The sequence below is a fragment of the Megalobrama amblycephala genome, linkage group LG4, assembly GCF_018812025.1.
Source record: "Megalobrama amblycephala isolate DHTTF-2021 linkage group LG4, ASM1881202v1, whole genome shotgun sequence".
NCBI classification, from domain to species: Eukaryota; Metazoa; Chordata; class Actinopteri; order Cypriniformes; family Xenocyprididae; genus Megalobrama; species Megalobrama amblycephala.
Window position 1 is genome coordinate 46,665,951 of NC_063047.1, and position 26,338 is coordinate 46,692,288.

At 35.7% G+C, this 26,338-nt stretch overlaps 2 protein-coding genes across 2 annotated transcripts; both read right to left on the minus strand.

Moving 5' to 3' along the window:
- Window positions 1-23: 23 nt before the first annotated feature.
- Window positions 24-12,079, minus strand: rcc1l (RCC1 like). The gene is made up of 12 exons (XM_048189596.1): window positions 11,856-12,079; window positions 11,196-11,492; window positions 9,231-9,360; window positions 8,696-8,824; window positions 5,718-5,784; window positions 5,240-5,291; window positions 4,582-4,666; window positions 4,225-4,406; window positions 3,947-4,034; window positions 1,160-1,333; window positions 834-919; window positions 24-536 (listed from the first exon to the last, which is right to left on the minus strand). The coding sequence occupies exons 2-12, from the start codon at window positions 11,490-11,492 to the stop codon at window positions 459-461; spliced, it is 1,368 nt and encodes a 455-aa protein (XP_048045553.1). The 5' UTR covers window positions 11,856-12,079; the 3' UTR covers window positions 24-458.
- A 2,687-nt stretch (window positions 12,080-14,766) lies between these two features.
- ncf1 (neutrophil cytosolic factor 1) lies at window positions 14,767-20,143 on the minus strand. The gene is made up of 11 exons (XM_048189598.1): window positions 19,984-20,143; window positions 19,704-19,784; window positions 18,811-18,886; window positions 18,109-18,274; window positions 16,865-16,926; window positions 16,645-16,767; window positions 16,364-16,471; window positions 16,145-16,262; window positions 15,913-16,026; window positions 15,635-15,801; window positions 14,767-15,195 (listed from the first exon to the last, which is right to left on the minus strand). The coding sequence occupies exons 1-11, from the start codon at window positions 20,053-20,055 to the stop codon at window positions 15,050-15,052; spliced, it is 1,233 nt and encodes a 410-aa protein (XP_048045555.1). The 5' UTR covers window positions 20,056-20,143; the 3' UTR covers window positions 14,767-15,049.
- Window positions 20,144-26,338: the final 6,195 nt, after the last annotated feature.

A 26,338-nucleotide genomic window follows, 5' to 3' on the forward strand; every position in this document is an offset into this window, starting at 1 on the left:
CACAATAACACTTTAATGCCAACTTTTTTTTAAAAAGTTTAATTTAATATACCTTTTTAGTTTTCAGTTCACAACTGACAATTCAATATTTTTAACAAGAAAAGATCCAGAAACCGCACTGATGTGTCTTTGTATGTTCAAACTAGTGTCCACCTCATGTGATGACGAAATACCAAAACATTGAGGAAACAACTAAAATGTCAAGAAGCCAACATAAGACTTAAGAAGTCTTGAGTTATTTAGGAGTCAGATTCACGTCTATTTTTGAGGTCCACACTGTAAACCGCAGGGGAGGTGTCGTGTTTCTTAAACACACCCTTGACTTGCTTGAGGCAGTGTGACATGAAGTCTCAGCGAGTGCCCTTAACAAGTCCATGGAGAAATATTGAACCCTTGCGCGCTGATGGTGGTTGCTGAAGATGTTCAAGAGAAGATTGCCCAGATCTACAAAGACAATCTCATATGATGGATTTGACCAGCGCCACCATGTGGTCAACACCACAGGCAACATCCTTAACGTGGCCTGGCACTGTCACCTAAAACAAATGACAAACATTAGGAGAAAAGAAAATAAAGAAAATAGATTACATCTAAAGTCTACTGGGTATAGTGTTGTCAATTGTGCATTCATTTATAACAACTCAAAGTTTTTTTTGTCTTGAATGTTTTCACCTGTCATAACGAGTTCTGTTCATTTGAGAGCTTTTCTCAGAAAATAGTTATATATCTGGGGTTAACTGTAATTAATCAGCATGTCACATAATTAATTTGGTCAAAAAAGCTCTGAACTTTTCCATGTTAAACGAAAGAATGCGGCATTGTTGGCTTCTTACCCTCCATGGAAAATACTGGTCATCATGTTTCCCGATGCCGAGACATCCTCTCACATTTTTACCCCAAACAAACAGTTCGCCTCGATCTGAAAACAATATTCATGTAGCAAATAACTCAGCCCTCTGTTTACATGGATGTAGGCCAGGAAACAGGCTGGATTTAATACCAACATGGTTATGCAAGCACTATTAGCAGGTGTTTTCAGGAGAATGAGTGTTAGTATCCTGTATGTGAGCACATTTTACATTTCTAAAATCTCATAATTACACTCTACAACAATACTTTATCTTGAGGGCAAAGATAATGTTCAGCTTGAAGTTTTTACCTGTGACAGCTGCAAAGTGATTGAGTCCACAGCGGATGGACGAGACCTTCACGCTGGGGTTGAACTCTGACCTCCCAAAAAATGTGGCTGGCACTCTTTCTGGGACAGACGACTCTGAAAGTTTTGGGCCTTTTCCCAGAATTCCAAAACCCCAAACAAACACCTCTCCATCCTCTATAGAGATTGAGTCATTTAATTCATTACACAAGGCAAAATTACAAAACAACATCAATTTGTGCTTTTCCACAGAGTTGTATAGCAGGTAGAATTCAACATTAAAGAGTTAGTTCACCCAAAAATGAGGGTGAGTAAATGATGACAGATTTTTCATGTCTTTCCAAACCTGTAAGACTCGTTCATCTACGAAGATTCTTTTCTTTTAATGAAATATTAATCTCTTAACGCATGTTCATGCACTCTGGTGTCAACACAACATGCATGCTTTGTGGTGCTCTCATGAACATGCGTTGGAGATTAAAGGTGCCCTCGAATGAAAAATTGAATTTATCTTGGCATAGTAAAATAACAAGAGTTCAGTACATGGAAATGACATACAGTGAGTCTCAAACTCCATTGTTTCCTCCTTCTTATATAAATCTCATTTGTTTAAAAGACCTCCGAAGAACAGGTGAATCTCAACATAACACCGACTGTTACGTAACAGTCGGGGTGTACACCCCCAATATTTGCATATGCCAGCCCACGTTTCCAACATTATAAAAGGCATTACACAAGGGCAGCCAGTATTAACGTCTGGATGTGCACAGCCGAATCATCAGACTAGGTAAGCAAGCAAGAACAATAGCGAAAAATGGCAGATGGAGCAATAATAACGGACATGATCCATGATAACATGATATTTTTAGTGATATTTGTAAACTGTCTTTCTAAATGTTTTGTTAGCATGTTGCTAATATACTGTTAAATGTGGTTAAAGTTACCATCGGTTATTACTGTATTCACGGAGACAAGAGAGCCGTCACTATTTTCATTTTTAAACACTTGCAGTCTGTATAATTCATAAACACAACTTCATTCTTTATAAATCTCTCCAACAGTGTAGCATTAGCCGTTAGCCACGGAGCACTATCAAACTCAATTCAAAATCAGAAGTAAACAATATAACAGTATACAATACTCACATAATCCGACGCATGCATGCCGCATGCATGACGAACACTTTGTAAAGATCCATTTTAAGGGTTATATTAGCTGTGAAAACTTTGTTAAGGCACTGTTCAAGGCAAGCACGAGCTCTGTGGGCAGAGAGCACGGGATTTAAAGGGGCCGCAGCATAAAATCGGCACGTTTATAATGATGCCCCAAAACAGGCAGTTAAAAAAATTTATTAAAAAAAATCTATGGGGTATTTTGAGCTGAAACTTCACAGACACATTCAGGGGACACCTTAGACTTATATTACATCTTTTAAAAACATAATCTAGAGCACCTTTAATATTTTGTAAAATTCGTAAATTGTCTTTTTGTGCAAACAAAGGACTCATGTCGCTTCATAAATTTGAGGTTAAACCACTGGAGTCACATGGATTACTTTAATGATGTCTTTACTACCTTTCTGGGGCTTGAAAATGTCAGTTGCGTAGGCTGTCAATGAAGGAGCTGAAAGCTTCCAGATTTCATTAAAGCTGCATCCGCAACTTTTTTGGTGTAAAATTCAAAAATGATATAATGAGAAATTGAATCCATTTTCCAAACCGTGTTTTTGTTTTCCTGAATCATTTTGTACACTTATAATAAGTGTTTAATTCGGACTATTTCAGACCAGACTGGTAGGACCCGCTGCAGAGTATCACAGTAACTGCGTGACTCGCCATAGACATACACGGAGAAAAGTAGCTCCGGCTACAATGTTCTTCAGCAAGACGCATGCAGTTCTGTTTATTAACCGTTAAGAGGGCCAAAAATCGCGGACAGCAGCTTTAAAAAGATGTTCTTTGTGTTCTGAAGATGAACGGAAGTCTTACAGGTTTGGAATGACATGACAGAATTTTCATTTTTGGGTGAACTAACACTTTTAAATTATGAAAGTGATATGCTATGTAACCACCATGTCTTTAAAATATTCAGGTAGTTCATATACAGGGTTTTTGGTAAAGTACAGAAGTACATTCACAAAAATACTATGGTGGTTTGATGGTATCAGGTGGTAATACCACAAAAATAGATATTTTCAAGTATTGCAATACATGGAGCGTGTATCAAACTGCCAAAGTCACGTGATTTCAGTAAACGAGGCTTTGTTGCATCATAAGTGTTTTGAAATTTCAATAGTTCACCACTGGGAGGCGTGACTTTGGCAGTTTGATACACGCTCCAAACCACTGATTTGAAACAAAAGGTTTGTAAAGCTTTGAAGCTTCGTTAAGCAGTGTTTTGAAATCGCCCATCACTAGATATTGTTGAATAAAGGCGTTATTTTGTTTTTTGGCGCACAAAAAGTATTCTCGGCGCTTCATAACATTAAGATTAAACCACTGTAGTCACATGAACTGTTTTAAATATGTCTTTAGTAGCTTTCTGGGCATCTGAAAGTGTTAATTATCTTGCTGGCAATGCAGGCCTCACTGAGCCATCGGATTTCATCAAAAATGTCTTACGGGTTTGGAACGACATGAGGGTGAGTAATTAATGACAGAATTTTCATTTTAGGGCGAACTAACCCTTTCAGAGAACACAATGTTCTTCTGGTCTTTTGCAAACAAAAAAAAAAGCGAATTGTTCCAGCAAACTCTAGGATGTTTTGCCTCAATAAGACTGTAATCTTACCGTTCAGTACAGCCACCTGTGTTCCTCCGCATGCCGCCTGTCTGATTCGACCCACACCCCTCAGGGGCAGCAGCCGTGGTGAGCTAATCTGAAAATCAGACTTTACAAATGAGCTGCACAACCTGGTATTGTTGCACACCTTTTTACATATATTTTCTGTACATAAATCTCATTATAAATGTGACATTCAGGGTAATTCTGTGAACAATCACTTCAGTCATTTCTGGTATTTGTATACCAGTTGTTGTGTTTTTGTTTGTGTGTGTTGTCCTCTTTACCTGTGTGGCCTCGGTGACAGAGGCCAGCTGCAGGTACTCAGAGTTTCCCCAACCGAAAACCTGCCCATCTGTGGACACGGCCAAACTACAGTCTCCATATGTGGCCACCTGCTGAACCTTGACCCCAGCCAGATCTCCTCCGACAGGCACTGGACAGGAGGCCTTGTTGTGATGGCCCAGACCTTAAAATACATTCTGGAGACATTAATTGTGAGGGAAGGGTCACATGGTCTCAGCCATGAGTCACCTAGTGTTGTCTGGATACATTTTTTGGAAAAACGCCTTTAGGCAGGTTTCATAATGGAGCGGAACAAAAAGAGGGACTGAAAGAAAAGAGACAAGGATGGTGAAACAAACCTGTTTGTCCATCTGCCCCCCACCCACAGGCATACACTGTTTTTGTTTCTGTTAGAAACAGACTGTGATCCTGCCCACAAGCCACCTACAGGACAAGAGGAGCAGGACAGTTGGAGAGAATCTCACAAAGAGAGAACCAGGTCATACTGTATCTATGGAAGCTTGTTTCTGCCACTGAAAAAAAAAATAAAAAAAAGTATAATTGTGGAAAACAAATCTCACATTCTGACTTTTTTCTTAGAACTGCGAGTTGATGTTGCGAGTTAAGTCATAATTGTGAGATTTTATCACACAATTGTGAGAAAAGAAGATAAAATTGTGAGATGTAAACTACTAATTGTGAGGAAAAAAAGTCAGAATTGTGAGAAAAAAAGTCACAATTACCTTTCTTATATTTTATTTAGTGGCAGAAACAAGCTTCCATACATATCTCACCACTGATTCAAAAGAAAATAATAATAAATCATATTTTGCTTTAAAAAAATGAGGTTAAAATGGTGAATTTCCACCAAATGTGAGAGTAAACATTTTAATTGAAGTAGATTAGATAGTAAAATGTCATGTAAACCATATATTATGCATCACATGATTTCAATGTTGATATTTTTGTATTTACCAACATATCATGCCAATAAAGTAATAAAGTGTCATCACATACCTGGGTGACTCGACTGTCAAAACCCTCAATCTTGTGAACAAGATGACTGCCACTGCAGGAAATATAGGAAAAGGACAGCCATTAGACAGAAATCCCATTCTTAAACACAGGTTTTCAGGGGAAAAAATAATAATAATAATAATAATAAATCAGCTTAACCCATATGCTCACAATGGTTATTAGCAAAGGAAGCATGAGTATATACATCATTCTCTGCTTGGATGAAAATGGTTCATATTTGAGTTGATAACATTGCTCTGATGTTTCTGAACAAGTTATAAACCCAACTCCCCATCATACTGAATAATCATTTCACTCTAAGCTAATCATGAAATAAAGCATATAAAAGTTACACAGTGGATATTTCAAGGCTACTGGGATACAGGGAAAGCAATTGTTTTAGTTTAGCCACCACTTCATAATGTGAAGCAGAGTCCTTTGGTGCAGAATACTGGACATATGTTGCTGAAGGACAAACCTGTACACTTCATCCTCCACAATCTTCCTCCCACACTGCCCATAAGCATTATTACCCATGCTGAAAACTAATGAGAGAGAGAGATAGAGAAGAGAGACATGAAGCACTCATCACACTACAACACAATGATTTAACTGTATTTGAAATAGAAATCTATTGCAGTTTAAGACATCTAAATGATTGGACAGAAATGTTGCTTTAAATTCATCTACTGTATATAGAATCTGAACACATGTAACTACAACTTTACTACTTGAGTGAAGACCAATGGACTCTAAAACAAAATGTGCTCTATAAATGACAATACATCTTTAGTTTCAGAAATTGTACATGACAAAGCAGACAGTTTTTTTTCCATCAACCTATTTATATGAGAATCTTAGGATATTGCATATAAAATGCTGGATGGAACACCAAGATTTGCATAAATTCTAAAACTGTAAATGAAAAACATATTTGCTTAATTGAGGTGGATCATTTTTTTAATCCGATAAGAAGACGTGCATTAACTACAACAGAAAATCACAATTACCCAATAAATACCTCACTCTTGGGCAAAAAAAAAAAAAAAGGCAACACAATTAAGTGGTCATTTAATGGTCTTAACCATTTGAATCACAAATCACTGGTCAGGAAATTGGCAAGAATTGCACAAATACTGTAGATGAAATACCTTAGCACAGAATAGCCTTGCAGACAGCTTTTTACAGGAAGAAGAGTCAGTGTTGTTCCACTGAATGTCAATGGCTTCAAACATGAAGCCTGATGGACTTGTGCTCAAGCCATATCATGGTTGTCTTGTTGAAAAATAACATCTGATCATTCCTCTTTAGATAACAACTTTTCATTTGTGGGAAGCAAGCCATTCTGCAGTATTCGTACTCCAAAGAATTAAATGACTTTTCACAGTGAAGCAGCTCACCATTACCAGCAGCTACAAATGACACCTCTTCCTTCATGTATCACTGTGCTAGAGATGCATTTATTATAGAGCTGCACGATTAATCATATCGCAATCGCAATCGCGATGTCAAGCTTGTGCGATTATATGACGCAAAATGCTGCGATTTTATGAAATAAAATAATAATAAGTTAATAAATAAATAAAAAAATAAATGTGTGGACACAACAACCCATTATCTGAGAGCTGTTTGCCCATTTTATACACCGCTAATAAAAAGAAGACCAGTCAGTTTCAGTTTAGGCAGTGGCATGTGTGGCGCGCATGGTCATGACTTTTCCGGTGTGCAGCGCAGAGAACGGGTAAAGATGGATGCGGAGCAAACTGTCACTGAACTGGTGGCAAGAAAAAACGCTACCTTTGTTATATGGCGATATTTTGGCTATAAGATTATAAACCCAGATTAGTAGTGGTTGAAGAGGAAAGAGGATTTAATTCGGTATCGCACCCAGCGCTGTTATCGGTGCGCACATGACGCACATACATACAAGGCTCGCGCGCACAGAGAGAGAGAGGCGCGTTATAGCTCGCGAACTCCAAATTGATTTCTCTTTCGCGTCCTCAGTGCACTTGGATGGTCACATACACGCATTATGTCAGTCAAAATACCCCTCTCAGCAAGTATTCATGTAAACACATTCAGTTATGTCTTAATTGAACGAGGTGAGAATTCGGATGTATATCTGTCCGATGTGTGCGTGCATGTCTTACTCTTAAAGTGACAGCAACTATAAATACCTGCTGTTAGTCTTTATGTAGTATTTATCTATGCTTGTTGTAATTGGTGTACAGTATTTGTTCTTATTACAGTCTGTTCACTTGCCTTTAATAATGTATTATTTAGGCTAGCAGTTTATGCTATGGTATCAGAATAGTTTAAGTGGGCTATGTAATAAATGCAAAGTTAAGTTACCCCCATCAAATTTTTTTTTTTTTTTTTTTGTGCTGATCCGAAGTATGATCCGATCTGTGACGTCATAACCGTGATGTGATCCGAACCGTGAGTTTTGTGATCCATTGAACCACTACAGATTAGTAAAGAAACAAATATCTTAAATGGGATTATAACAAGTTTGCAGTAATGCAAAGATGTTATTTAATTTCATAAAAATATTTTAATTTGAAAACGCTGTGCATTTGTTTGCTGTTGTTGCTAGTTTGAGTTGAGAAATACACATTTCAGCATTATCAGTAATCTGTGTATTTTCATTGAGAACCAAGCAAGATGACTCATGATACTATTTGTTTATTATATCGCTATCGCAAATCGCAATCGCAATATTGACCTCAATAATCGCAATATGACATTTTCCCCAAATCGTGCAGCCCTAATTTATTATTATATTTCTCAGCAGATTTTTCGAAGACAACATGCAACTTGTGTTTCATTGTGATTCCCATATTCTGCCAAAAACTTTATTCTGTCCTTGATGTTCTCCTGAGACATCAATGTCTTTTTAAGTAGTGCATTTGCTTAAATGTTGCAATTTCCTGATTTCCAATAATTTGTGGTTAAGACAATTAAAAGCTTAGTGTTTGCCATTTTGGGCTTGGCCCATTTTATTTTGTCCAGGAATGTACAAAAAAAAAAAAAAAAACACCTCACGTGACTTTGCCTCAATGATTGGATAACTGGACTAACCAATTTCATTACACAGCATCTCAAATGTTGGTTTGGTCATTTTGAAATGCCTGAGCCACAATCTGTCATCAAAATGGTTGGGTCTAATGACCGCCGAGTAGTGTCTCACATGATTGTGCTCCCAAACACCAGGCATTGACAGTGTTTATTGATCTGAGGCACTTATGATGTACAAAAAAAGAGCCACAGTGGCTTCCCCGACTGCAGCAACTTCTATTTTTGTTATAGGGTCTTCTGTGTCAAATCAACCAAATTTTGAAACTTCCCCTTTTCGAAAAACAATGAGCCTATAGATATTTTGCACCAATTTCCCAGGAAGTGATGATTTTGTTCTCTTGAACACAGGAGATGAAAACATCGCTAATGTTTGCTCACCTCCCTCAGAGTCTGTGAGCACCAGAGAATGAGCGCGTCCACATGACACCTGCAGCACTCGTGTCTCCTGAGGGTTCAGCAGCGGGAGAGACACTGGTGACGGCTCCAGGACATACTCATAACTTTTATCTACAAACACAAGACAAAGCAGTTGATTTAGGAAAGTGCTTGAGGAAATGGTTGTTTCTTGAAAGTTGTAATGGCCCCAGTTGATTGCGTGAAGGTTGGCAACTCAAAGAGGAACAGAACGGCTCATCAACATCAGCCAGAATATGAGTCTTCCTACGTACAGTAGGAAGTGCTGATGAACACTTTCACTACCCCCAAAAATAAGACCAGAACTAAAAAAAAATAATACTTTTTAACGTAACAAACCCACTTCCCTAAAAAAAAGTTCCATATTTTTTGAAGTACCGTGTGCTGCATGGTACATTCTGAACCTTCTGGTATTACTGGAACTTGCTTGTTAGAGTAACTTTTACCAAGAGCATGTGAGTTCCTAACAGGAATGCAATGGGATTGTGGGGTTTCTTACTTCGGTCGTGTTGAGTACGCTGAAAGCCCAGCTGGGAATCTTTGTTAAGGCCCATGCCCCACAGTTTGGTCAGATCTTTTGTATTACAGGCCAGTAAGGTGAAGCCATATCCACAGGCTGCTGAGGAAATCTGCCAAAAAACACACACAACATACACTACCATTCAAAAGACTTGCTTTTTGAAAGAAATTACCACTTTTATTCAGCAAAGACACATTAAAAGTTTTAAACGTAACATTAAAGACATTTATAATTCTACAAAAGATTTCTATTTAAAAAAAAAATGCAGCTCTTTTAAACTTTATATTCATCAAAGAACCCTGGAGGAAAAAATCCGTTTTTACAATATATATATATATATATATATATATATATATATATATATATATATATATATATATATATATATATATATATATATATTATATATATATATTAAGCTGCACCCCTTTTTTTAACATTGATGATAATAATAATAAATGTTTCTTGAGCACTAAATCAGCATATTAGAATGATTTCTAAAGGATCATGTGACACTGAAGACTGGAGTAATGATGCTGAAAATTCAGCTTTGCATCACAGATCAAATAAATGCAGCTTTGCTGAACATAAGACACTTATTTCAATACATTAAAGGGATAGTTCACCAAAAAATTAAAATTCTGTCATCATTTACTCACCTTCAAGTTGTTCCAAACCTGTATGAATTTCTTTCTTCTGCTGAACACAAAAGAAGATATTTTGAAGAATGTCGGTAACCAAACAGTTGATGGACCTATTGAATTCCATAGTATTTTCCATGCTATAAAAGCATGCTATTTTTTGTGTGTTCAGCAGAAGAATTACATTCATACAGCTTTGGAACAACTTGAGGGTGAGTAAATGATGACAGAATTTTCTCTTTAAAAAACAACCTCAAACATTTGAACAGTAGTGCAATAAATAGAAAACCCATTCCAAACATTTTTGGTAATTTTTGTTAAAGTTAGGGTAGGAAGTTCATACTTCCTCTATTTGTGCACATCATAGTCTTATCCAATTAAAATTGAATTCATCGAATTTACTGGACAAAAGTGAGGTTGGCAAAAATCAAGCCTGGTATTGATCCTCTCTGTGATCGATACATCAGGCCCCTGCGGATTTAAAACATATGTTTCGGTTATGTCCATCCATAACTTATTTTTGGCTATCAATCTTCAACTGTTATTCTTTAGTGACAAAGAAAGCCTTGCCCTTTGGTTGCACTTTTGGACTTCCTTCAAATGTCACTGATTTGCCTGGAAATACTGCAAAGACTTCTTCTTTCTTAACATTATTAGCCAGACGGCGCATTCTCCTGCTGTGGAAACAAAAACTCCCTCCATGACTGGCTGAGAGATGTTATGAGCTTCATTCATTTGGTATTAGGTATACGTTAAAGGGCAACACTGGTATATTTTCTGAGATCTGGGATCCCTTCATTATTTTTTTTTCTGAATATTTCAGTACTTGTGTATCAACCTAAGCATTAAGATTACATTATGATCGTGGCTTGAATCTGTTCAGGAGTGTGTGATTATAAGTGTGGACACTTATATATATTTATGTATATACTTTATAGCTGTAAGGTTTTGTTTGTGGACGTATACATACACTTGATAAATGGCCGAAATATCTAAACGTTTATGTTCCAGCATATATTCTATACTCGAGACAACATGCTTGACATTCTTTGTATTACAATATGTATTGTGTTTTTTTCCCCTATTTTTTATGCTTTATTTAGTTTGTTTAATTACTCTCTTATTATTATAATTTATTTATTTTATTTTATATTTGTTTTTATTATAATTTATTTGTTTATTTTTTCCTCTGAGGGGTGGGGTATCTGTATCTGTATCCTGTATCTGTATCCTGTTATTATTGTAAAAGTTCAATAAACAGATTTAAAAAAAAAAAAAAAAAAAAATTTGGGTAGGAAATAACCTTCTGTTCAGTATCCAGACGGTAAGGTGTGAGCTGGTACTTCCTGGGCTTTTTCCTGCCACTGTCCGGCACTACAAAGCTTGGGATCCCTAAAGCTCCAGTGTAGCTGAAGCCCCACACAAACACCTTCTCTTGGGGCTTCCTGTGTTGACCCACATACTGGAACACGGGTGTGTCATCTTGCTGCTCCCGCTTTCTTGGGGTGCCAAGGGGTCGTGTGGCATACGCACGGAGACCCAGGTGAAAACCATGACGGCCACAGGAGCGAATGTTGACTAAAGCCATTATGACAGTCATCTGCATAAAATACAACATAAATTCTGATATACTGATATACCAATACTGATTGTTATGCAAATGAAGAGAATTATAACACTAACAAAATGTTCCAGTGGTATGATTTTTTGAACATGTACCATGGTAATTCCATACTGTCTGAAATACCTTGGAGCAGCATGCAAATAAATACCATAAATATGGTAATCACATTACAAAGAATAATACTAGCATGATTTCCTGGTACCATGGTATTCTTGGAGGTACCGTTTTGTACCTTGTATATACCATGGTACATGAGTTTCACTACTAAGATATAGCATATCATACCAGAGTATTTTTTACTCTATTTTGTTTCGAGGTGAATTAATTACAGTTACTCACCGCTCAATAATTGGAAAATCCTCTATAAGTTGTTTCAGATACTTCTTGTCACATAATATGATTCACGCATGCGCATATCTGTACATCTGTAAACTGCAAATTGAAAAATATACAGTAATATAATGTGAATTAAGTCCACTCTGTGATTTTTGCTGCTCTGACATGTTTTCTATGGAGGCGGCCATGACAGCTCTCCGCGTGCACCGTGACGTATGACGTGTGACGCATGACGTGCAATGAAGCTGGTAGTGTAACGTTATGTGTAATGGTCGAAATAACCTGTAGGTGACAGACGTTTCTCGTGTTTTCAATTATATTAGAGTAACTTTCTTTTTTCGACACTATACACAAAGAAAGGTTTCGCAAAATTACATTGCCATGGCATTCTTTGAAGTATGAGCACTTAATATACAGCACGATGGGGCAACACTTTAGAAATAGGCCTACTGTTCCGTCATTAATGAATAACTATACACAGGAACAAATGAGTAACATTCTAGTGAATACAAGAAACTCTGATTAACGAATTAGTAATTAGAGCTCAGTTGAATGTGGTAGTTCCCTATTAGCTAATAATCATAACTACATTTTTTTCATTCATACCTCAGAGAATAACTAGGCTACTAGGCTATACAGGCTCATAATTAAAGGGTTAGTTCACCCAAAAATGAAAATAATGTAATACTCACTCTCATGCCGTTCCACACCCGTAAGACCTTCGTTCATTTTCGGAACACAAATTAAGATATTTTTGTTGAAATCTGATGGCTCAGTAAGATCCATTAATGTACTAAGAACATATTTAAATCGGTTCATGTGAGTACAGTGGTTCAATATTAATATTATAAAGTGACGATAATATTTTTGGTGTGCCAGAAAAACAAAATAACGACTTATTTAGTGATGGCCGATTTCAAAACAGTGCTTCAGGAAGCTTCGGAGCGTTATGAATCAGCGTGTCGAATCTCAGCTGTTCGGAGCGCCAAAGTCACGTGATTTCAGCAGTTTGGCGGTTTGACACACGATCCGAATCATGATTCGACACAAAAGATTCATAACGCTTAATGATATTTAATGAACGCTTAATAATATTTATATTGAACCACTCTACTCACATGAACTGATTTAAATATGTTTTTAGTACATTAATGGATCTTGAGAGAGGAAATCCCAGGTGAAAAAATAGTAATTTATAGTAAATATAGTGTTTTTGAACACTATAGTAAAGTAGGCCTACTTGAATTAATTTTGTGTGGTAATTCTATAGTTGCTGTGGTAATCTTAACCCAATACTGTGTTAAGTTTTCTACAACTATAGGGTATATTATACTACAATACACTACAGTTTACTGTTGTAAAAACTAAAGTACACTACAGAATTTATTACAGTTGATCAGTTTACTATAATTAATATTACAGTATGCTGTAGCATTCATTAACAAAGTGTTGTAAATACTATACCATATACAGTATACTACAATTTACTATAATATGGTTCAAAAACACTATAGTATTTACTATAAATTTCACCTGGGATGTCATTGCTGGCTATGCAGGCCTCACTGAGCCATCGGATTTTAACTTCAATTGACTGAAGTCATTGTAGCTTTTGAGGTTTTTGTAAGGTTTTGGATAGTAATGACTACATCCTTCTGGAATTACTAATTATATTAATAACAGTATTCTAAAGTGAAGATCATGGTAACCCACTAGTAGGCCTAATGACTCAAGTGTTACCAAATCCGAGGAATTACTAACCAAAACCTTACAAAAACCTCAAAAGCTTACAATGATTTCAGTCATTATTTATAATGCTTTTCACTTTAGAATACTGATCCAAATAATCAATAATTCATTCAGAAGGATTTGTCAATACTTTAGAATGAAATATTATGCATTATTCATGTATGAACATGTCAGCTATAGTAGTTCTTAGTCCTCTGGGAGGTATGAAAAAAATAGTAGTTATTGATTATCTAATAGTGATTTACCACATTCGACTAAGAACTACTCACTAATTAGTTAATCAAAGTTTCTTGTTAGTTAATTGTAGTTACTACAGTGTTAATATTGCATTACTCATTTGTTCCTGTGTAGTTAATCATTATTAATGATGGAACAGTATTCTAAAGTGTTATCCACCATGGCACTGCCGAAACATGATCGCAGTATGAATTTCAGTTCCATGGCTTGTGACGAATTACCATGGCATTAGCATCTGATACCTGTCACAATCATGTTAAATTAGTTTTAGTTTAGTTTGTTTGTTTATTGTCAGTTTCCTGTTTCCTTTGTCTTAGTTTTAGTTTCACTAATCTGTTTCTATGGACATTGATTCAATCATCACACCTGTTAGTCGTTTAGTTGGTTATCTTGTGTATAAATGCTTCCTGTTTTCAGTTCCTCATGGTCCGGTATGGTTTCGTGGAGTTTGCTTGTTGTTTGGATTACCTGATTCTGAGTTATTTAATAAACCTTGTGTTATTTTGATCCTTTTTGGCATTTCTTCATCATCTTTGGACTTAACGTACTGACAAAGTACTTTTTTGTAAGGAAATACAGTTGTACTTCAATATGTTAATCATGCAATCCTATATGATAGATATACCATCTGACCAACTCACAGAACCAACACAGCAAAATCCCCAGAGTTAAATCAACTCTGCGCAGAGTACATATGGTCCCTCTCTAAATAGTGTTAAAGTAACACTGAAGCAGAGTTAATGAGATAATTAAGTGATTAATTAAGTGATGATTGAGCATTAGTGATGAACGCCTGCTGTTAACAAGCGGAATCACTGAAGAAAAGGGAAACTTAGAGAGGGACCATATGTACTCTAAGCAGAGTAGATTTAACTCTGGGGATTTTGCTGTGAAGGAAATTCTTGACTTCATATCACTACGCATTTAATTTGCAAATTAATAATTATTTATTTATCACTGTTTATAAAAACATTAAAAACACAGGGTTAAACACAGTCATAATAATGCATACTGGAGTATATAGCTGGTTGGCATATTGAGGCTAGACATAAACATCATTATACATATAAAATGTCTAACACACATAGCTTATAACAGGTTCTAGGCTAGGCAGGAATGAACAGAGCATCTGAATATACAAGTATCTGAATGCCTGTGAACATTTCTAACACATTTTCAAGTCAAGTTTTAATGTGGACTGTTGAATCCTTTCAGTCGCTCTCATGCATACTGACTCTCTTGCATGTGTTCTCAGTGCAGCGCTCCAGAATGAGCTGAGGACTGGGCCGAGGAGGAATGACTGGAATACCTTTATCCAGATCTTCTGCTGGAGGAGAGTCTGATTTTGCAATGTTCTCTACATAAACACAAACATAATACAGCATTTAAAAAACATTTTTGTCAACTAGAGCTGCATATTCTGTAACATTTGCATTAATGTTACAGCAAACATAAAAAAAAGCATGAAGTGAACAGTCAGTTACTATGTGAGGAAATAATAGGCATAATTGAATAAATAAATAAGGACAATAATGTCTACAATAGGGCCTGATTCGTTAAAGGCACAATATGTAATTTTAATCTATTTTATATTCTATATAATATTTATATATAAAAAAAAAAACTTAAAAGAAATGAATAATTTTATTTTATTCTTTTTTATATTTCACTTTTTACATGTTGTACACTATATATAGCCTATATATAGCCTATATATATATATATATATATATATATATATATATATATATGGACTAGATTTTTTTTTATTTAAATTTTTTATGGAGAATACACACCTCCGTTTGTCTTCCTCTCCTGCAGTGGAGATCGTGTCACAATTCTGGAATGGGAGTTTACTCTTCCTCGCTGCTGTAAGAACCGTCGACTCTGTCTCCGATAGGAGTCCTGACTGATTCGCTGACGTCCTTTGGGGTGGATGCTCTGGGCATTGCGTATGGTAGATCTGTTGGCCAAAATGAAAAAAAAAATTGTATTACATTTTTTGATATTTTTTGAATTATGATCAGCCAAAATGTTCAGTTATTGTTATGTTAATATGAGGTGTATTTCATACCTTCTGGGTGGTGGTGTTGCTCTTCTGACCACATCCTTCTCAGCATCCACCTCTTTCTTCTCTCCCGTCCTGCACAGGAACATGGACGGGTAGTAGCCTGTATCTTCTCCTTTCCTGCATAAGACATTTTTTTCAGTTATTTGGGAATCTGATTCAATTATGAATCATCAAATAACTGCAAGCATTTCGATTGTTTCGACACACCATGAAGTTCAAGTTAGCTGACTCATACCTGACCACCCACCACCCATCTAGGAGTTTATGGATGACCTCAATCATCTCTCCTGCCTCGAGAGTCAGCTCATCCTCTTCGGCAGCTTTATATCCTTTAACGGTTTTATAGAGCTCTCCTGTTGTGGGTAAATATCATCAGCACAACCCATACAGCACAATGAATCATTCCCAAAATAGTGTTTTGGGGCTCATATCAGTGGCAGTGATACACACTGACCTGCATAATTAGGCTCTGGTTCCTCGGATTCATCTGCTCCATCCAGTGGCTCTAAGTATGAAGCTGGAACCCAGCCTCTCTTGGACTCACACTGACAAAACCACCAGCCTGTAAACATCAGATCAGATCACACATCAGATAACTTTTACTCTTTACTGTTATGTGGAAAGAGAGCTATAAGTGGATATTATGAGTAGGTGTGCCTGAACATTTCAGTGGTCATGCAATGGAGAAGTTGTTTGATGCAATGAATTTTTGTAATTCTTGTAATTTAACCTCACCATTGGGACTTTTCTCCACAATGTCCACCATGTCTCCCATCTTTAGTGTGAGCTCATACTTTGAGCTCTTGTTGTAGTCTGCAATCACTCTGTAGCTCTCCAGCATAATAGGCCCTGTGATTTCTGTACAAAGAACAACAGCTATAAAAACCTGCCGGGAAATGGCATGAGATATTTTGCAATTAAATGATATCATCAAAAACAGGAAAGTTGATCTTACCTGACGTGGTGTTGCTCCGTGCTCTGTTTGTGGACATAATGAAGGTCTCATTTCTTTTGAATCTATAGAAATAAATATTTTTCTGTAAATACTGCATTCTTAAAGTAAACTTTTCAAGTTTCAACTTTTGTAGTTGAGAGTTTTTTTCTCGCTTTTTTAATTCATAGTACAAAGCCTACATGAGGGACTATGGAAGCTCGACAAATAAAGTCGTAATTCTGACTTTTTCTCACAATTGCGAGTTTTTATCACGCAATTCTGATTTTATAACTCACAATTGTGTTTATATCTCGCAATTCTGAGAAAAAGTCAGAATTGTGAGATATAAACTCACAATTGCGAGATAAAAGGTCAGAATTGTGAGATAAAAAGTCACAATTAGCTTTTTAATTTTTTTTATTTAGGCCTATAGTGGCGGAAACAAGCTTCCATAAGGGACAGCACAATCCCATGGCAATTCATAATTATTTTACCTTTTGGCTAATTGGTAGTTAATTCATATGAATTCATACAATCTTATTAATACATTTTTGTACAATCTGCTAATGGGTATGTTGGGTATGTTTTTTTTCTAACAATCATATGTTTTTGGGTCACACTTTAGTTTAGGGCCCAATTCTCACTATTAACTATGACTTTTGCCTCAATAAACTCCTAATGACTGCTTGTTAATAGTTAGCAAGGTAGTTGTTAAGTTTAGGTATTGGGTAGGATTAAGGGATGTAGAATACGATCGTGCAGAATAAGGCATTAAGGGATGCTTTTTAGGGAAGGCATTAATATGTGCTTATAAACAGCCAATACCCTAGTAATATGCATGCTAATATGCAACTAGTTAATAGCAAGTGTGCCGTGCAAGTCCTGAAAAGTGAAGCCAAAAATTTTCGATCACCCCCAGGTGGCTGGTCTCAGTATAGGTCATAAACCCAGCCCTCTCCATAATCTTATGAGACGTGAGATGAACTAAACAATCAAATTACACTTCAAATAAGTTTTTTCCAAAGATCTTTCTGTCATTTTTAATGGTTAATAGTGAGAATTGGACCCTGAACTAAAGTGTTAGCTACACATTTTTGTATGATTAACATCACAAATTCATTTGAAATCTCCACTTTGTAAAATGTTAGGATTTCCCATGAGATGAGCAATATTTGAGGACTGCCCATATAACCACTATGGCTTAAAGCATTAGAACGTGAAGCACTATGCCACAGCTGCAACTAACTTTAACCAGACAGACTTACGGGTGCGGTGCTGGTGGAGTTTCATCTTCAGGCCGCATTTTCAAGAAGTCATGTATAAGCTGACAGCGAGAGATCTTCGGCGGCAGGTTGAGAAGGGAACGAAAGTACTCAGCAAGGGTCTCCTGCCTCGTCTCTGTCGTTTTCTGATTGTCGAGCCATTTAGGAGCTGAGAGAGATTTAATTACAGATCGTCAGATGAAATGTTTCACTTGTATTGTCTTTCTCTTAAACCATGCAACTCTGTGGTGTGACCTTGTTGCACAAACTCTTTCGACTTTTTTGTAACAATATCTGTATCTTGTCTGCCACACTGGAAAGTCCAAAGAAAGTACAGCTTATCAGCTTCAGTCACAATATCCCCCATAAAAAAAAATCGTTTGCAGAACTGAAACTCAAACTAAAAAAAACCCAAAACAAGAAGGCATATCATTGTATGACATGCAAATAGAAAAGGTTATAACATTACGAGTTAGGCACTTTTCATGAAATGGATCTGATATGCTTGATATAAAGCAGGTGTTTCCTCTTCTGAGAAAATCTTACACCTAAAACTTATTTCTGTATTTTCTGAAAAATGAAAGTATCACATCATGATACACATTTATTTCTGGCCGGTAAGTCTGCAGATGCTGTTAACTTGGTAAATCGTTTTTTTCTTTCCAAAAGATATTTACTGTCAAAAGTGACTGTAAAGACATGTACCTGGTAATGTGGGAATGATTCTGTCCTTTGCGTCAATGTCTCCTGCCTCAATAGGGAACATTTCCTTTAAGGTTTTCTGCAAATGAAATTTTTTTTTTTAATAAATTAAGCTTTTCCATTCATTTTTATCTACTATATACTTTTTTGCAGATTGATTACATGCTGCAGAAAATAATTTTGGTAAAACTTTACAATCAAGTTCCATTAGTTAACTAATGAAAAATACTTCTAAAGCATTTATTAATCTTAGTTAATGTTAATTTCAACATGCACGCTGTAAACACGAACAGTACTATAAAACTTATAAAGATTGAGTACACTGCAATGAAAGTCTGTTAAATCATTGATGCAACTTAAAACAATTACAGTGTGTAGAACAAAATTATTTTTTTAAGTTCTACTAAAATAATCTTTGAGTTGTTTACTTAAATGTTTTGAGTATTCTGAACTTATCGGGTTTTACAACCACTGCATCAAAATAATTAAACATTAGTTGTAAGTACAGTGGACTTGAACATTAAATAAAATTAATTTTTCAGTTTGACATAATTGTTTTTTAATTATTAATTATTTTCTAAAAATTTTAGTTGCTTTACTTACATTTTTTTAGGTAATCAGTGTCTGCTAAAATTTTGAGTATTCTGAACCTATCATGTTTTAGAATAGTTGTACTTTTTTACTGTATAATACAGTTTAAAATGTATTGTACATTGTTGGTTAATGTTAGTTAATATTACTAATGGGAGCTTATTGTGAAGTGTTACAAATGTGACAAAACGTGATTAGAAATACAGGAAATGCTTGCAGCATTGAAAAAGAAATCAGTTAGGAAAAGGGAAATGTAACACTCTGAACCAAACTTTCAATTGTAGAAAACTGAAAGAAAGACTTACATGAAATGTGTGGATTTCTGGATAGCGTCTGTACACCAACTTTTCAGACTGATCACTCCATTTGACCAGGAGCATGTACACCTTTAGAAAAATAAAAAAAAGATTTATTTTGTCGTATAGATAAAACACTCTATGACAACTGTAAACCATCAAAGCACTTTACATGTTTATTATGTATAGCATACAGTGTCTATGCACTTGTCTTGATATTTCACAATAGAGTGTGAAATATCAAACGTTAATCATATGTGAAAAGCTGATTTTTGAGTAGTTTACTTACATAGTGCTGGCTGGGAAAGAATCTTTTCTCAAAGCCTAAGAGTTCCACGTGTCGCACATAAGATTCAGCCATCCTGCAGAACAGAGGTCAGACTGCGAGATCTAAGAGAAGACTGTGCTGCGCTCATCTGATAACTGGGTGTTTATATTGTTATAGACTCTGACCGTGGGAGGAGCGACCCACGCCAAACACTTCCTACTGCACTGCTGGCCATCAAACCCTGATGAGGAAATACAGAAATTCCACAATTACTTTTGTGTTTAACATTGTACAGTAATGTGCATTTAATTTTATGTATTGATTAACACATTTTGAATAATAAATAATATATTCGCAGTGCATTTTGTATAATTAAACAGTGTATTTTGATTAATAAATACAATGGAAAATAGTAATTCTCACTTAATCATGAAATACCAAATAAAGACTCCCAATCAAATAATTTAGGTTGCTACTTTTAAATGCATGATGACGAACATAAAGAACATTTAACAGGTACACTGTACAGAAGTCAAACATTTACAGAAATGTTCAAGGATGGAGCCCCATATATTAATTTTACAGTTTTTTATAATTAAATAGCTTTAATTTCTAATTGAATTACATTGGTCTTTCTTGACAGACGCTATGGGACAGTGTGGAAAATAGTCAATTACAATCAATCCAACAATAGAAGTAAGTAGACAGATCTAACAGATGTGTTAGAGATAAATTGATTGTGTTAGAGTTATACTCAGTGTTGGGGAAAGTTACTTTTAAAAGTAACGCATTACAATATTGCCTTACTCACTAAAAAAGTAACTAATTGACCCGTTTTGTCCGACAAAGCAGTCAGGGGAGTTAGTAGATTAATGTCGGTGGACCTGAAAAATGGTGTATACTGACATCTTTCAGTGGTTGAAACAACATACCTTCTGATGTTTATTTGAAGCTATAAATTAACTAACGTTAGTAGTTACGAGATGATCGGTTCATGAGCTTTAACTGGCGCTACAGCGATCTGTCACGACACATTAAAGAGCTATAAAATGGTATTGTTTAATTTTCTTTAAAAATTACAAAATTTGAAATTTGTTTCATATCAAAAGTAACCTGCTCTGTCTTGTCTGTCAATGCGTTGTCAGTGTCCTCTTTGTATGTATATGTATTTTTCACTGCTTGAGAACATGATGTGTGGCGAGAGATCGGCATGGCTTGTTGGACATAGCAACAGTAACTAAAGGGGGCGGGTCTTTGCAAGCGGTCAATTGTGTTACAAGGCTGTGTCCGAAATCGCCCCCTATACCCTTAAATAGGGCATTATTTGAGGGGACAGACATTTTTTAGTGGTGTCCGAAACCATAGTGGACGTTATTGAGCGCACTCATTCAATCCCACAATGCAGTAACGAGCGTACAGCTGATGTACACCAAAGAATATAGTTCTATACTCTTTTTGTACACTCGGAGAATACCCATAACGCACTGTGAGAGTTGCGTGTTGAACTTGAATGAATTCCCACGTCTCGCCGGAAGATGGCGCCCGCAGCTGAATTCATATCCATATATTTTCCAAACCGCTGATCCAGAGTGATATCCATACTGGTATTAAATCCTTTTTAATTGATTATTAAATTGTTTAAGCGTGCAAGTTTCCATGACAGAGTTCAAGATAAATCTTTTCATCTTACTACTGGGGCTGCCAGTTTGCTAAAATGTTAAACAGCACGCTCAATGGTGCGATTTCGAACACAGCACTAGTTACTTTTATAGAAGGTAATTACATTACTTTCGCGTTACTTTTCCTCGCTGGGGCTGAGCTTGCTTGTTTGTTTTATTGTTTTTACATAATAATAATAATAAAATAAAATTCTATTCTATTTTTAGCAAATGTGAAAAAGTGAAATGATCTTTCAATCCTTCCAGCACACACACCAATTATGGGGACAAAAGAGGTGTCAGTCAATAATTCAGAAAAATAAGTAACTTGGATTACTTATTTGAAAAAGTAACTCAAATATTTTGTTGTAAATTTAAAAATATCCATCACTTTACTAGATACTTGAAAATATTTATCTGATTATGTAACTTGTGTTACTATGTTACCCCCAACACTGGTATTAATAATAAACATAAATGTATATATTTCAACACTATTTACTTCAACAATATTTACAGTCCTTTATGTCATTGTTGGCTTACGGTTAATGCAGACATTATGGATGATCAGTTCCTCACGTTCACATCGGTGTCTAGAGGTCCTTATTTACCGAAAATGAGAAGTAAGCAATTGTAAAAACAAAATCTTTTTCAAGTGGTCAATGCCTTTTATGGCTTGTTCCTCTTTTTCATTATCATAATAATGTCTTTACTGTCAGATAATATTAAGTAGCTGGAAACAGACATGACTCTTTTGTTGATGAAATAATACACACTTATTCCGAAGACATTTTATAAAAGCTTCATAATCATTTTCACATTTATTTTCCTATGCAGTGACAGCATTTCTCAAGCTAGAGGTTTTTACATGGGGATTTTGAAAGATGATGAAAGACTTAACCACAAACCTCTCCACTTTACATGTAGAGTCTTTAAAAATGCTAAATGTTTGCAATTCAGGATTAACTGCCACAAAAATGAACAGGTTAAAATGATATATAATATCTTTGATGTTGACCCTAAATACACACACACACACACACACAATTATTGGCTTTGCCTGCAGTAACCATATAAAAGCAATTTGTTACCAACAGGTTTGTTTTAAAATGTCATTTTTTTGTAACACAGCGTAAATGGATCTTTATTCATGAAATGATGTTGCATTTATATTTTTGGAAGAGGGTCCCTCACAAGGTGATCATCATATTTGGGGGTCACTGGCATCAAAAAACTAGCTACATATCAATTTGTCACTGTAGTTATCATTATAGTTTAATATTATAAAATAAAAAATAAACAAAGCAAGGACCATATTATAATTCAAAGTTTGTAATAATAATAATAAAAAAAAATAGCAATTTTAAGTAGAAATGTTCAGTTTTTGATGTGCCATATAAATATAGTTTATATAAAATATTAAAGGGTTTTAATATCTGTCATTATTTACTCACCCTCATGCCGTTCCACACCCGTAAGACCTTCGTTAATCTTCGGAACACAAATTAAGATATTTTAGTTGGAATCCGATGGCTCCGTGAGGCCTGCATAACCAGCAATGTCACTTCCTCTCTCAAGATCCATAAAGGTACTAACAACATATTTAAATCGGTTCATGTGAGTACAGTGGTTCAATATTATTTATTATAAAGCGACGAGAGTATTTTCGGAGCGCCAAAAATAACAAAATAACGACTTATTTAGTGATGGCCAATTTCAAAACACTGCTCCAGGAAGCATAGGAGCACAAATGAATCAGTGTGTCGAATCATGATTCAGATCGCGTGTCAAACTGCCAACGGCTGAAATCACGTGACTTTGGCGCTCCGAACAGCAGATTCGATACACTGATTCACTGTGCTCCGATGCTTCCTGAAGCATTGTTTTGAAATCGGCCATTACTAAATAAATCGTTATTTTGTTATTTTTGGCGCTCCAAAAATATTCTCGTCGCTTTATAATATTAATATTGAACCACTGTACTCACATGAACCGATTTATTTATCTTTTTTTTTATTAGAACTTCAAACAGAACAAAGTATACTGAGTAAACAGACAGCCAGGGGGGAGGCTATAAAATTATATAAATATATTAAAGGACTCACAGACAGAAACAGTTTTAATTGCTTTCTTATTAGGCTATGTGAATGAAGAATAGTCTTGATATAGGCTATATTTGCATTTCTTTTTCAAGAACCAAAAACAGAGGATGAGTTTTACTGTACTTACATTTCTATGTGAAATTTAGCAAAAATTAAATTTATAATATAGTATTCTTTTCTTTCATTTGGGGGGATATTAGTAAAACCTAATATATGTTTTTCTAAACACAATATCTTTTTAGTACCTTTATGGATTATGCTTCCTATGCAGGCCTCACGGAGCCATCGGATTTCAACTAAAATATCTTAATTTGTGTTCTGAAGATTAACAAAGGTCTTACGGGTGTGGAACGTCATGAGGGTGAGTAATAAATGACAGAATTTTCATTTTTGGGTGAACTAACCCTTTAACTTTAAATGCTTTTCATGAATAAGATTCCTTAATCTTGCTAAAAATAGTGACATTTTTCAAAAAGTGTGTTACCACATTAACAAAATAAAAAAGTAAATATTTAGCTCTGAGTCATTATTAAAGTCACATCAAATGTGGAAGAAGTGAAGAAACTTGTGAAAGACTCGTGGTCTGAGAGACTTCTTCATTTACTTTCTTCACCCACACAGGACATATTCCCGAATGTAAACACACATCTTTTGCTTCTAGTTGCTAGATGTCTTTTCCATTTGACTCAGTGTGGCCGATAACTCATCAGCATGATATTTATGACATCACTTTTAAATCATTTTTTTCACACCAATTTTAAAAAGACAAATAAGAAAATAAGATTGAAATCAAATAAAAAACAACTATATGGCAACTCCTCAATCTTCTTGCATTTACACAGTATCCTCTGTGGGCAGTTAATGTGGCCAGTTAGCTTTCATTAAACAAGAAAAGGAAGTCATCAGTGCCTCAGTGTTTCCTGAACTATTGTCACTGCTTACATCGCTACTTTTCATGTGTATCTATGAAGAATGACTAACGTCTAAGAGCTGTTTTAACTGAGATCTATTTATTGTGCTTTAATGACAAAAATCCAAGAAAGCTGTCTGTCATCTCATTTCCTAAAGGTTTCTGAATTGCCAAATCAAAGTTTAGATTTTACTCACCATGGTGAAACGAGTTGTAAAATGTATGACTCAGATGTTGTGAGCAGACTCATGTGTTGTGAAGTTCAGGTCATAAGGACAAGTTGGAACAAGGGTGTCTTTCATGGCAATAGGTTCACACTTTCTCTATTGCATATACGTACACATTATGTGTGTGTGTGTGTGTGTGTGTGCACGCTTTTTTGTCCAGGAAATTTCTTATGTGTAAACTGTAAATGTGTAAACAGATTCAATAACTGAGACATAACCTCAACAAATTTCACAGACATTTGATGAAGAGAAATGGAATAATGAGTCCCTGAACAAACGGAGGGTCGATATCAAATGTAGCAGTCAGTGTCCAGCATCTGCTTTAACATCTACAGTGCATCTCATCTTCATGGCACCAGATTTGCCAGACTTGCTGTGAGATGTTGCTCCACTCTTCTACACTTGCAAGTTCTCGAACACGTCTGGAGGGACACATACACACATTACAGGTGGTTTGGTACTGCAAGGACGATCAGCTGTCCTTCCTGTCTCTCAGTCGACTTACATTACAGACATTGCACTTTATTGCTCTGTTCACATCCGCAGTCCTCATGCCTCCTGCAGCAGGTCTATGGCATGTTCACACAGGTGATCAGGGACCCTGCATCTTTCTCCTGCCGTTTTTCAGTAGGTACAAAAGTCTCTTTAATGTCCTTAGTTATTGGAACTGTGACCTTAATTGTCTGCCATGCCTATAAACTGTAAACTGTTAGTGTCTTAAGGCTTGTTCCACAGGTGTGTGTGCAATAATTGTTAATGGTTCACTGAACGAGCATGAAAAACAGTTTAAACACTTTAAAATAATCATCTCTAATGCTTATTTGGATTTTACAAAATTATCTTTAAATGAGAGTATCCTGAAAAAAGGACTTTTCTTTTTCTTTCTTTCTTTCTTTTTTTTAATAGTGATTGGCGATTTCAAAAAAACACTTCATGAAGCTTCAAAGCTTTACGAATTTTTTGTTTCGAATCAGTGGTTTAGAGTGCATATCAAACAGCCAAAGTCACGCCCCCCAGTGGTGAACCATTGAAATTTCGATACACTTATGACGTAACGAAGCTTCGTTTACTGAAATCACGTGACTTTGGCAGTATGACGCACTCCGAACCACTGATTTGAAACAAAAGATTTGTAAAGCTTCGAAGCTTCATGAATCAGTGTTTTGAAATCTCCCATTATTTAGTTTTTTTGGCACACAAAAAGTATTCTCGTCGCTTCATATCATTAAGGTTGAACCACTGTAGTCACATGAACTGTTTTAAATATGTCTTTAGTAGCTTTCTGGGCATCTGAAAGTGTTAATTATATTGCTGGCAATGCAGGCCTCACTGAGACATCGGATTTCATCAAAAATATCTTAATTTGTGTTCCAAAGATGAACGACAGTCTTAAGGGTGTAGAGTGACATGAGGGTGTGTAATAAATGACAGAATGTTCATTTTTGGGTGAACTAACCCTTTAAGTTTTTCAGGTAAAGT

Coding starts and splice junctions, on each gene's coding strand:
- rcc1l (XM_048189596.1), bottom strand. CDS start 11,492: ATGACTGTCATAATGGCTTTAGTCAACATTCGCTCCTGTGGCCGTCAT. Junction 9,361..11,195: donor GTCTGGATACTGAACAGAAG/GTTATTTCCTAC, acceptor GTTTTTTGGCAG/ATTTCCTCAGCAGCCTGTGG. Junction 4,407..4,581: donor GGGGGCAGATGGACAAACAG/GTTTGTTTCACC, acceptor ATGTATTTTAAG/GTCTGGGCCATCACAACAAG.
- ncf1 (XM_048189598.1), bottom strand. CDS start 20,055: ATGGCTGAATCTTATGTGCGACACGTGGAACTCTTAGGCTTTGAGAAA. Junction 19,785..19,983: donor TCTTTCCCAGCCAGCACTAT/GTAAGTAAACTA, acceptor ATTTTTCTAAAG/GTGTACATGCTCCTGGTCAA. Junction 16,263..16,363: donor ACCAGAGCCTAATTATGCAG/GTCAGTGTGTAT, acceptor TACCCACAACAG/GAGAGCTCTATAAAACCGTT.